The sequence below is a fragment of the Saccoglossus kowalevskii genome, chromosome 2 (assembly GCF_978046115.1).
Source record: "Saccoglossus kowalevskii chromosome 2, keSacKowa6.1, whole genome shotgun sequence".
NCBI classification, from domain to species: Eukaryota; Metazoa; Hemichordata; class Enteropneusta; family Harrimaniidae; genus Saccoglossus; species Saccoglossus kowalevskii.
The window spans coordinates 1,085,807-1,100,736 of record NC_140642.1 but is presented as its reverse complement, the minus strand read 5'-3'; the positions used below and the strand labels follow the sequence as shown (position 1 = coordinate 1,100,736).

General features: G+C 32.3%; 1 protein-coding gene across 2 annotated transcripts in view; it reads left to right on the top strand.

The window, feature by feature from the left end:
* LOC100375456 (coiled-coil domain-containing protein 60-like) overlaps positions 1–14,930 on the top strand; it is a 59,363-nt gene that overhangs the window by 40,973 nt on the left and 3,460 nt on the right. For both annotated transcript variants that reach the window (XM_085507708.1, XM_085507704.1), the window contains 2 exons: positions 11,167–11,307; positions 14,766–14,921. In XM_085507708.1, coding sequence (XP_085363834.1) covers positions 11,167–11,307; positions 14,766–14,921 — 297 coding nt within the window. The remainder of the gene's footprint in view (positions 1–11,166; positions 11,308–14,765; positions 14,922–14,930) is intronic.

Below are 14,930 nucleotides of genomic sequence, written 5' to 3'. Positions count from 1 at the left end.
TTGCAATATACTATAGAACCTAAAGCTATACATTATAGGAATCAGTGTGCATTATACTATAGGACCTAAAGCTATACATTATAGGAATCAGTGTTGCATTATACTATAGGACCTAAAGCTATACATTATAGGAATCAGTGTTTCATTATACTATAGAACCTAAAGCTATACATTATAGGAATCAGTGTTTCATTATACTATAGAACCTAAAGCTATACATTATAGGAATCAGTGTGCATTATACTATAGGACCTAAAGCTATACATTATAGGAATCAGTGTGCATTATACTATAGGACCTAAAGCTATACATTATAGGAATCAGTGTTGCAATATACTATAGAACCTAAAGCTATACATTATAGGAATCAGTGTTGCAATATACTATAGAACCTAAAGCTATGCATTATAGGAATCAGTGTTTCATTATACTATAGAACCTAAAGCTATACATTATAGGAATCAGTGTTGCAATATACTATAGAACCTAAAGCTATGCATTATAGGAATCAGTGTTGCAATATACTATAGAACCTAAAGCTATACATTATAGGAATCAGTGTGCATTATACTATAGGACCTAAAGCTATACATTATAGGAATCAGTGTTGCATTATACTATAGGACCTAAAGCTCTACATTATAGGAATCAGTGTTTCATTATACTATAGAACCTAAAGCTATACATTATAGGAATCAGTGTTTCATTATACTATAGAACCTAAAGCTATACATTATAGGAATCAGTGTTGCAATATACTATAAGACCTAAAGCTATGCATTATAGGAATCAGTGTTGCAATATACTATAAGACCTAAAGCTATGCATTATAGGAATCAGTGTTGCAATATACTATAGAACCTAAAGCTATACATTATAGGAATCAGTGTGCATTATACTATAGGACCTAAAGCTATACATTATAGGAATCAGTGTTGCATTATACTATAGGACCTAAAGCTATACATTATAGGAATCAGTGTTGCAATATACTATAGAACCTAAAGCTATGCATTATATGAATCAGTGTGCATTATACTATAAGACCTATAGCTATACATTATAGGAATCAGTGTTGCAATATACTATAAGACCTAAAGCTATGCATTATAGGAATCAGTGTTGCAATATACTATAAGACCTAAAGCTATGCATTATAGGAATCAGTGTTGCAATATACTATAGAACCTAAAGCTATACATTATAGGAATCAGTGTGCATTATACTATAGGACCTAAAGCTATACATTATAGGAATCAGTGTTGCATTATACTATAGGACCTAAAGCTATACATTATAGGAATCAGTGTTGCAATATACTATAGGACCTAAAGCTATACATTATAGGAATCAGTGTTGCAATATACTATAAGACCTAAAGCTATGCATTATAGGAATCAGTGTTGCAATATACTATAAGACCTAAAGCTATGCATTATAGGAATCAGTGTTGCAATATACTATAGAACCTAAAGCTATACATTATAGGAATCAGTGTGCATTATACTATAGGACCTAAAGCTATACATTATAGGAATCAGTGTTGCATTATACTATAGGACCTAAAGCTATACATTATAGGAATCAGTGTTGCAATATACTATAGGACCTAAAGCTATACATTATAGGAATCAGTGTTGCAATATACTATAGAACCTAAAGCTATACATTATAGGAATCAGTGTTGCAATATACTATAGGACCTAAAGCTATACATTATAGGAATCAGTGTTGCAATATACTATAGAACCTAAAGCTATACATTATAGGAATCAGTGTTGCAATATACTATAGAACCTAAAGCTATACATTATAGGAATCAGTGTTGCATTATACTATAGAACCTAAAGCTATACATTATAGGAATCAGTGTTGCAATATACTATAGGACCTAAAGCTATACATTATAGGAATCAGTGTTGCAATATACTATAGGACCTAAAGCTATACATTATAGGAATCAGTGTTGCAATATACTATAGAACCTAAAGCTACATGTATACATTATAGGAATCAGTGTTGCATTATACTATAGAACCTAAAGCTATGCATTATAGGAATCAGTGTTGCAATATACTATAAGACCTAAAGCTATGCATTATAGGAATCAGTGTTGCAATATACTATAGAACCTAAAGCTATACATTATAGGAATCAGTGTGCATTATACTATAGGACCTAAAGCTATACATTATAGGAATCAGTGTTGCATTATACTATAGGACCTAAAGCTATACATTATAGGAATCAGTGTTCCAATATACTATAGAACCTAAAGCTATGCATTATAGGAATCAATGTTGCAATATACTATAGGACCTAAAGCTATACATTATAGGAATCAGTGTTTCATTATACTATAGAACCTAAAGCTATACATTATAGGAATCAGTGTTTCATTATACTATAGAACCTAAAGCTATACATTATAGGAATCAGTGTTGCATTATACTATAGGACCTAAAGCTATACATTATAGGAATCAGTGTGCATTATAATATAGGACCTAAAGCTATACATTATAGGAATCAGTGTTTCATTATACTATAGGACCTAAAGCTATACATTATAGGAATCAGTGTTTCATTATACTATAGAACCTAAAGCTATACATTATAGGAATCAGTGTTTCATTATACTATAGAACCTAAAGCTATACATTATAGGAATCAGTGTTGCATTATACTATAGGACCTAAAGCTATACATTATAGGAATCAGTGTTGCAATATACTATAGGACCTAAAGCTATACATTATAGGAATCAGTGTTGCATTATACTATAGGACCTAAAGCTATACATTATAGGAATCAGTGTTGCAATATACTATAAGACCTAAAGCTATGCATTATAGGAATCAGTGTTGCAATATACTATAAGACCTAAAGCTATGCATTATAGGAATCAGTGTTGCAATATACTATAGAACCTAAAGCTATACATTATAGGAATCAGTGTGCATTATACTATAGGACCTAAAGCTATACATTATAGGAATCAGTGTTGCATTATACTATAGGACCTAAAGCTATACATTATAGGAATCAGTGTTGCAATATACTATAGGACCTAAAGCTATACATTATAGGAATCAGTGTTGCAATATACTATAAGACCTAAAGCTATGCATTATAGGAATCAGTGTGCATTATACTATAGGACCTAAAGCTATACATTATAGGAATCAGTGTTGCATTATACTATAGGACCTAAAGCTATACATTATAGGAATCAGTGTTGCAATATACTATAGGACCTAAAGCTATACATTATAGGAATCAGTGTTGCAATATACTATAAGACCTAAAGCTATGCATTATAGGAATCAGTGTTGCAATATACTATAAGACCTAAAGCTATGCATTATAGGAATCAGTGTTGCAATATACTATAGAACCTAAAGCTATACATTATAGGAATCAGTGTGCATTATACTATAGGACCTAAAGCTATACATTATAGGAATCAGTGTTGCATTATACTATAGGACCTAAAGCTATACATTATAGGAATCAGTGTTGCAATATACTATAGGACCTAAAGCTATACATTATAGGAATCAGTGTTGCAATATACTATAGAACCTAAAGCTATACATTATAGGAATCAGTGTTGCAATATACTATAGGACCTAAAGCTATACATTATAGGAATCAGTGTTGCAATATACTATAGAACCTAAAGCTATACATTATAGGAATCAGTGTTGCAATATACTATAGAACCTAAAGCTATACATTATAGGAATCAGTGTTGCATTATACTATAGAACCTAAAGCTATACATTATAGGAATCAGTGTTGCAATATACTATAGGACCTAAAGCTATACATTATAGGAATCAGTGTTGCAATATACTATAGGACCTAAAGCTATACATTATAGGAATCAGTGTTGCAATATACTATAGAACCTAAAGCTACATGTATACATTATAGGAATCAGTGTTGCATTATACTATAGAACCTAAAGCTATGCATTATAGGAATCAGTGTTGCAATATACTATAAGACCTAAAGCTATGCATTATAGGAATCAGTGTTGCAATATACTATAGAACCTAAAGCTATACATTATAGGAATCAGTGTGCATTATACTATAGGACCTAAAGCTATACATTATAGGAATCAGTGTTGCATTATACTATAGGACCTAAAGCTATACATTATAGGAATCAGTGTTCCAATATACTATAGAACCTAAAGCTATGCATTATAGGAATCAATGTTGCAATATACTATAGGACCTAAAGCTATACATTATAGGAATCAGTGTTTCATTATACTATAGAACCTAAAGCTATACATTATAGGAATCAGTGTTTCATTATACTATAGAACCTAAAGCTATACATTATAGGAATCAGTGTTGCATTATACTATAGGACCTAAAGCTATACATTATAGGAATCAGTGTGCATTATAATATAGGACCTAAAGCTATACATTATAGGAATCAGTGTTTCATTATACTATAGGACCTAAAGCTATACATTATAGGAATCAGTGTTTCATTATACTATAGAACCTAAAGCTATACATTATAGGAATCAGTGTTTCATTATACTATAGAACCTAAAGCTATACATTATAGGAATCAGTGTTGCATTATACTATAGGACCTAAAGCTATACATTATAGGAATCAGTGTTGCAATATACTATAGGACCTAAAGCTATACATTATAGGAATCAGTGTTGCATTATACTATAGGACCTAAAGCTATACATTATAGGAATCAGTGTTGCAATATACTATAAGACCTAAAGCTATGCATTATAGGAATCAGTGTTGCAATATACTATAAGACCTAAAGCTATGCATTATAGGAATCAGTGTTGCAATATACTATAGAACCTAAAGCTATACATTATAGGAATCAGTGTGCATTATACTATAGGACCTAAAGCTATACATTATAGGAATCAGTGTTGCATTATACTATAGGACCTAAAGCTATACATTATAGGAATCAGTGTTGCAATATACTATAGGACCTAAAGCTATACATTATAGGAATCAGTGTTGCAATATACTATAAGACCTAAAGCTATGCATTATAGGAATCAGTGTTGCAATATACTATAAGACCTAAAGCTATGCATTATAGGAATCAGTGTTGCAATATACTATAGAACCTAAAGCTATACATTATAGGAATCAGTGTGCATTATACTATAGGACCTAAAGCTATACATTATAGGAATCAGTGTTGCATTATACTATAGGACCTAAAGCTATACATTATAGGAATCAGTGTTGCAATATACTATAGGACCTAAAGCTATACATTATAGGAATCAGTGTTGCAATATACTATAGAACCTAAAGCTATACATTATAGGAATCAGTGTTGCAATATACTATAGGACCTAAAGCTATACATTATAGGAATCAGTGTTGCAATATACTATAGAACCTAAAGCTATACATTATAGGAATCAGTGTTGCAATATACTATAGAACCTAAAGCTATACATTATAGGAATCAGTGTTGCATTATACTATAGAACCTAAAGCTATACATTATAGGAATCAGTGTTGCAATATACTATAGGACCTAAAGCTATACATTATAGGAATCAGTGTTGCAATATACTATAGGACCTAAAGCTATACATTATAGGAATCAGTGTTGCAATATACTATAGAACCTAAAGCTATACATTATAGGAATCAGTGTTGCATTATACTATAGGACCTAAAGCTATACATTATAGGAATCAGTGTGCATTATACTATATGACCTGAAGCAATACATTATAGGAATCAGTGTTGCAATATACTATAGGACCTAAAGCTATACATTATAGGAATCAGTGTTGAAATATACTATAGAACCTAAAGCTATACATTATAGGAATCAGTGTTGCATTATACTATAGAACCTAAAGCTATGCATTATAGGAATCAGTGTTGCATTATACTATAGGACCTAAAGCTATACATTATAGGAATCAGTGTTGCATTATACTATAGGACCTAAAGCTATACATTATAGGAATCAGTGTTGCAATATACTATAGAACCTAAAGCTATGCATTATATGAATCAGTGTTGCAATATACTATAGGACCTAAAGCTATACATTATAGGAATCAGTGTTGCAATATACTATAGAACCTAAAGCTATACATTATAGGAATCAGTGTTGCAATATACTATAGAACCTAAAGCTATACATTATAGGAATCAGTGTTGCAATATACTATAGGACCTAAAGCTATACATTATAGGAATCAGTGTTGCAATATACTATAGAACCTAAAGCTATACATTATAGGAATCAGTGTTGCAATATACTATAGAACCTAAAGCTATACATTATAGGAATCAGTGTTGCATTATACTATAGAACCTAAAGCTATGCATTATAGGAATCAGTGTTGCAATATACTATAGAACCTAAAGCTATGCATTATAGGAATCAGTGTTGCAATATACTATAGGACCTAAAGCTATACATTATAGGAATCAGTGTTGCAATATACTATAGAACCTAAAGCTATACATTATAGGAATCAGTGTTGCATTATACTATAGAACCTAAAGCTATGCATTATAGGAATCAGTGTTGCAATATACTATAAGACCTAAAGCTATGCATTATAGGAATCAGTGTTGCAATATACTATAGAACCTAAAGCTATACATTATAGGAATCAGTGTGCATTATACTATAGGACCTAAAGCTATACATTATAGGAATCAGTGTTGCATTATACTATAGGACCTAAAGCTATACATTATAGGAATCAGTGTTTCATTATACTATAGAACCTAAAGCTATACATTATAGGAATCAGTGTTTCATTATACTATAGAACCTAAAGCTATACATTATAGGAATCAGTGTGCATTATACTATAGGACCTAAAGCTATACATTATAGGAATCAGTGTGCATTATACTATAGGACCTAAAGCTATACATTATAGGAATCAGTGTTGCAATATACTATAGAACCTAAAGCTATACATTATAGGAATCAGTGTTGCAATATACTATAGAACCTAAAGCTATGCATTATAGGAATCAGTGTTTCATTATACTATAGAACCTAAAGCTATACATTATAGGAATCAGTGTTGCAATATACTATAGAACCTAAAGCTATGCATTATAGGAATCAGTGTTGCAATATACTATAGAACCTAAAGCTATACATTATAGGAATCAGTGTGCATTATACTATAGGACCTAAAGCTATACATTATAGGAATCAGTGTTGCATTATACTATAGGACCTAAAGCTCTACATTATAGGAATCAGTGTTTCATTATACTATAGAACCTAAAGCTATACATTATAGGAATCAGTGTTTCATTATACTATAGAACCTAAAGCTATACATTATAGGAATCAGTGTTGCAATATACTATAAGACCTAAAGCTATGCATTATAGGAATCAGTGTTGCAATATACTATAAGACCTAAAGCTATGCATTATAGGAATCAGTGTTGCAATATACTATAGAACCTAAAGCTATACATTATAGGAATCAGTGTGCATTATACTATAGGACCTAAAGCTATACATTATAGGAATCAGTGTTGCATTATACTATAGGACCTAAAGCTATACATTATAGGAATCAGTGTTGCAATATACTATAGAACCTAAAGCTATGCATTATATGAATCAGTGTGCATTATACTATAAGACCTATAGCTATACATTATAGGAATCAGTGTTGCAATATACTATAAGACCTAAAGCTATGCATTATAGGAATCAGTGTTGCAATATACTATAAGACCTAAAGCTATGCATTATAGGAATCAGTGTTGCAATATACTATAGAACCTAAAGCTATACATTATAGGAATCAGTGTGCATTATACTATAGGACCTAAAGCTATACATTATAGGAATCAGTGTTGCATTATACTATAGGACCTAAAGCTATACATTATAGGAATCAGTGTTGCAATATACTATAGGACCTAAAGCTATACATTATAGGAATCAGTGTTGCAATATACTATAAGACCTAAAGCTATGCATTATAGGAATCAGTGTTGCAATATACTATAAGACCTAAAGCTATGCATTATAGGAATCAGTGTTGCAATATACTATAGAACCTAAAGCTATACATTATAGGAATCAGTGTGCATTATACTATAGGACCTAAAGCTATACATTATAGGAATCAGTGTTGCATTATACTATAGGACCTAAAGCTATACATTATAGGAATCAGTGTTGCAATATACTATAGGACCTAAAGCTATACATTATAGGAATCAGTGTTGCAATATACTATAGAACCTAAAGCTATACATTATAGGAATCAGTGTTGCAATATACTATAGGACCTAAAGCTATACATTATAGGAATCAGTGTTGCAATATACTATAGAACCTAAAGCTATACATTATAGGAATCAGTGTTGCAATATACTATAGAACCTAAAGCTATACATTATAGGAATCAGTGTTGCATTATACTATAGAACCTAAAGCTATACATTATAGGAATCAGTGTTGCAATATACTATAGGACCTAAAGCTATACATTATAGGAATCAGTGTTGCAATATACTATAGGACCTAAAGCTATACATTATAGGAATCAGTGTTGCAATATACTATAGAACCTAAAGCTACATGTATACATTATAGGAATCAGTGTTGCATTATACTATAGAACCTAAAGCTATGCATTATAGGAATCAGTGTTGCAATATACTATAAGACCTAAAGCTATGCATTATAGGAATCAGTGTTGCAATATACTATAGAACCTAAAGCTATACATTATAGGAATCAGTGTGCATTATACTATAGGACCTAAAGCTATACATTATAGGAATCAGTGTTGCATTATACTATAGGACCTAAAGCTATACATTATAGGAATCAGTGTTCCAATATACTATAGAACCTAAAGCTATGCATTATAGGAATCAATGTTGCAATATACTATAGGACCTAAAGCTATACATTATAGGAATCAGTGTTTCATTATACTATAGAACCTAAAGCTATACATTATAGGAATCAGTGTTTCATTATACTATAGAACCTAAAGCTATACATTATAGGAATCAGTGTTGCATTATACTATAGGACCTAAAGCTATACATTATAGGAATCAGTGTGCATTATAATATAGGACCTAAAGCTATACATTATAGGAATCAGTGTTTCATTATACTATAGGACCTAAAGCTATACATTATAGGAATCAGTGTTTCATTATACTATAGAACCTAAAGCTATACATTATAGGAATCAGTGTTTCATTATACTATAGAACCTAAAGCTATACATTATAGGAATCAGTGTTGCATTATACTATAGGACCTAAAGCTATACATTATAGGAATCAGTGTTGCAATATACTATAGGACCTAAAGCTATACATTATAGGAATCAGTGTTGCATTATACTATAGGACCTAAAGCTATACATTATAGGAATCAGTGTTGCAATATACTATAAGACCTAAAGCTATGCATTATAGGAATCAGTGTTGCAATATACTATAAGACCTAAAGCTATGCATTATAGGAATCAGTGTTGCAATATACTATAGAACCTAAAGCTATACATTATAGGAATCAGTGTGCATTATACTATAGGACCTAAAGCTATACATTATAGGAATCAGTGTTGCATTATACTATAGGACCTAAAGCTATACATTATAGGAATCAGTGTTGCAATATACTATAGGACCTAAAGCTATACATTATAGGAATCAGTGTTGCAATATACTATAAGACCTAAAGCTATGCATTATAGGAATCAGTGTTGCAATATACTATAAGACCTAAAGCTATGCATTATAGGAATCAGTGTTGCAATATACTATAGAACCTAAAGCTATACATTATAGGAATCAGTGTGCATTATACTATAGGACCTAAAGCTATACATTATAGGAATCAGTGTTGCATTATACTATAGGACCTAAAGCTATACATTATAGGAATCAGTGTTGCAATATACTATAAGACCTAAAGCTATGCATTATAGGAATCAGTGTTGCAATATACTATAGAACCTAAAGCTATACATTATAGGAATCAGTGTGCATTATACTATAGGACCTAAAGCTATACATTATAGGAATCAGTGTTGCATTATACTATAGGACCTAAAGCTATACATTATAGGAATCAGTGTTCCAATATACTATAGAACCTAAAGCTATGCATTATAGGAATCAATGTTGCAATATACTATAGGACCTAAAGCTATACATTATAGGAATCAGTGTTGCATTATACTATAGGACCTAAAGCTATACATTATAGGAATCAGTGTGCATTATACTATAGGACCTAAAGCTATACATTATAGGAATCAGTGTTGCATTATACTATAGGACCTAAAGCTATACATTATAGGAATCAGTGTTTCATTATACTATAGAACCTAAAGCTATACATTATAGGAATCAGTGTTTCATTATACTATAGAACCTAAAGCTATACATTATAGGAATCAGTGTTGCATTATACTATAGGACCTAAAGCTATACATTATAGGAATCAGTGTGCATTATAATATAGGACCTAAAGCTATACATTATAGGAATCAGTGTTTCATTATACTATAGGACCTAAAGCTATACATTATAGGAATCAGTGTTTCATTATACTATAGAACCTAAAGCTATACATTATAGGAATCAGTGTTTCATTATACTATAGAACCTAAAGCTATACATTATAGGAATCAGTGTTGCATTATACTATAGGACCTAAAGCTATACATTATAGGAATCAGTGTTGCAATATACTATAGGACCTAAAGCTATACATTATAGGAATCAGTGTTGCATTATACTATAGGACCTAAAGCTATACATTATAGGAATCAGTGTGCATTATACTATAGGACCTAAAGCTATACATTATAGGAAACAGTGTTGTGTTACAGCAATTGGGGACATTGATTCGTGCATTTTAACATTATAGTATAGACAACTATGTTGAAGAAAACTGCATTACAGCACATTATAGGATTAATATAACTACAGATTATGCTAAAATACAATATAATTTATTGTTGGCCATAGCTTGAATTTTAACATAAATCATAATGGTTTTGTAAGTGTACGATTTGGTAATACAGGAACTATAGCACATTAAGTGCACTTTAAGCACAGTACATTACATTGAAGCACACATGCTTTGTTCTTTTCAGTGCACCTGCTGTAAGGGAAATCAAAACAACTTTTCCAAGTCAGAAATATTGGAACCTTCCTTCAGAGTGTCGTCACAGATTCACAGATGTTGCCGAGGAGAAAGCACTGGTGCTACACGATTCTCTTGAACTATTTGAAAAGTAAGTTCTGCAGTTTCATACAACCATACAGTAGATGTTGTTCATAATATATTATAACCTTTCTTCACAAGATAGATAACCACAACAAATTTGTTTTTTGTGTGATTTCCTGACAGTGTGTTTCAGTTAGGTTGGAATATTAAATTATGGCTAGAATTATCATGCTACTGATATTATTACAGTCTCTGTTCGAACACAGTTGAAAACAGGGATTTATAATTCGGTCTCCTTCCATCCATAGTCAAATTTCAGAACCCTGTGGACCAAATCTGTTCTTTATCATTTAGTACTTTATCTTGGGCGTATGCACATGCAGTGGTTTACTGATTATGCATGCTTTGTCAGAACATACATTATACATGTTAAGATCCTTTCACGATCTGATCAAAGATGGCTGACTGGCAGCCATTTGGGTTTTTGAAAATGTGGTATTTTATGCATGCTTTGTCAGTTTTTATACATACATTGTTTTAGATTACATGACAATTTGTTTTACAATCAGATCAAAGATGGCTGACTTTGACCATCTTGCTTTTTGTCCATACTAAAACTCAAAGGCTTGTAGATCTTTTTCATTCATATTCCTCCTAATTCCAAAAGGGGACTATATCATTAATAATGACTTGTCTTCTTAACATGTACATTAAGCAAATTCACTGTTCTCAAATATATGAAATATCAAAGAAACCTTATAATATAGTAATTAATATGATTGAATTTTCATTCAGTTATTAGTCCCTGTTCGGACGAAGTCCAAAAACGGGGACTTATAATTCGGTCTCCGTCCGTCTGTCCGTGCGTCCATCCAGTCGGAGTCGTATCTCAGAATCCCTTGGACCGATTCTGTTCATTCTTTGCATGTGCCTAGTACTTTATGTGGGACATATGCACATGCAGTGGTTTAGCGATTCGATTCAAAATGGCCGACTGGCAGCCATCTTGTTTTTTGAAAATGTTGTATTTTGGACATGCTTTGTCAGTTTTCATTCAAACTTGGTACATATATTACACATGTTAGTATACATGTCCATGACGATTTATTTCAAAATTAGATCAAAGATGGCCGACTGGCAGCCATCTTGTTTTTTGAAAATGTTGTATTTTGGACATGCTTTGTCAGTTTTCATTCAAACTTGGTACATAGATCATATATGTTAGGATACATGTCCGTGACAATTTATTTCACAATTGGATCAAAGATGGCCGACTGGCAGCCATCTTGTTTTTTGAAAATGTTGTGTTTTGGACATGCTTTGTCAGTTTTCATTTAAATTTAGTATATAGATCATACATATCAGGATACATGTCTCCGACCATCCGTGAGTTTCTGAGTCCATCCGTGTGTCCGTCTGTCCGTGTGTCCGTTCGTTCGTGCGTCACTCTGTCCAGAGTCATATTTCAGAATCCTGTGGACCGATTCCGTTCATTCTTTGCATGTGCCTAGTACCTTATGTGGGACATATGCACATGCAGTGGTTTAGCGATTCGATTCAAAATGGCCGACTGGCAGCCATCTTGTTTTTTGAAAATGTTGTATTTTGGACATGCTTTGACAGTTTTCATTCAAACTTGGTACATAGATTATACATGTTAGTATACATGTCCATGACGATTTATTTCACAATTGGATCAAAGATGGCCGACTGGCAGCCATCTTGTTTTTTGAAAATGTTGTATTTGGACATGCTTTGTCAGTTTTCATTCAAACTTGGTACATAGATTATACATGTTAGGATACATGTCCATGCCGATTTATTTCACAATTGGATCAAAGATGGCCGACTGGCAGACATCTTGTTTTTTGAAAATCTTGTATTTGGACATGCTTTGTCAGTTTTCATTCAAGCTTGGTACATAGATTATACATGTTAGAATACATGTCCATGACGATTTATCTCACAATTGGATCAAAGATGGCCGACTGGCAGCCATCTTGTTTTTTGAAAATGTTGTAATTTGGACATGCTTTGTCAGTTTTCATTTAAATTTAGTACATAGATCATACATGTTAGGATACATGTCCCCGACCATCCGTGAGTTCCTGAGTCCATCTGTGTGTTCGTCCGTCCATGCGTCACTCTGTCCAGAGTCATATTTCAGAATCCTGAGGACCGATTCCGTTCATTCTTTGCATGTGCCTAGTACCTTATGTGGGACATATGCACATGCAGTGGTTTAGGTGATTTGATTCAAAATGGCCGACTGGCAACCATCTTGTTTTTTGAAAATGTTGTATTTTAGACATGCTTTGTCAGTTGTCATTCAAACTTGGTACATAGATTATACATGTTAGGATACATGTCCATGACGATTTATCTCACAATTGGATCAAAGATGGCCGACTGGCAGCCATTTTGTTTTTTGAAAATGTTGTATTTTGGACATGCTTTGTCAGTTTTCATTTAAATTTAGTACATAGATCATACATGTTAGGATACATGCCCCCGACCATCTGTGAGTTCCTGAGTCCGTCCGTGTGTCCGTCCATCCGTGTGTCCGTCCGTACATGTCCATGACGATTTATTTCGCAATTGGATCAAAGATGGTCGACTGGCAGGCATCTTGTTTTTTTGTTTTTTTTATGCAGTATCTTGGACGTGCTCTGTCAGTTTTCATTCAAATTTGGCACATACATGTACTTTATACATGTTAGGATGCATGTCCATGACAATTTGTTTCAAAATCTGGTCAAGGATGGCCGATTGGCAGCCATCTGACTTTTTGGCCTTACTGCTATATTTCCACAATTTATGTACCATTTTCATTCATATTTGGCACATACATCATACATATCAGTGTGTTTCATAATCAGATCAAAGATGGCCGAATAACGGTTGTTTTTATTTTTGGCCATATTACTACTACAAGGAACACGTGTTTTGATGTAAATAAACAATCTGTTGTATACGCCACTTGGAACTCAAATTTCAAGGACACGCTCGCGACAACTTCTTCGCTTTAATATGACGAGCACAAAAAAACTTTTAAAAATTTAAGGGGACTGTGTCATTTTCAATGACTTGTTTATGGATTATAACAGTATCTATGTACCAACAGAAAATATTGACTAATTATTATGCAAATTATCTATTCAATATTCACAACTTTCAACTAAGAACTAACCAGTGTACCAGGTTTCATTAAAATTTGTTTGTAGGTTTTAAGATATTGTTAAAAAAGCTGAAATTAGACTAATTATTATGCAAAAATTTCAACCAAAATTTAATCAGGTCTGTATATTGTCTCAGGGCAGCTGTTAAATCATTCTCTTAAAAATATGTGCAGACTTCCATAGAACAAACAGAAATGAAGTAAAATCTGTTAAGACAAGATGAGAGTGAAAGAGAGTGAAAGAAAGGCCTTGGTTTGATTCCAAGATATGCCTAGTTAGAAAATTTACGGTAACTATGATACAATACATGGGTAATTTATTTTAAATGTCATCTTTGTTTTAACAGAAAAAGACTGTGGAGGAGTGAAGAGAAGTTCAAAGCTATTACGAATGAGAAGCACATCAGTAAGCAGCTAGATAAACTAAAACATGTTACTGATGACCATGAGAGCAAAACAGAAGCCAAAAAACAAAGAAAAAAACAAGAAGAAGAAGTAAAATGGTGAGAAAT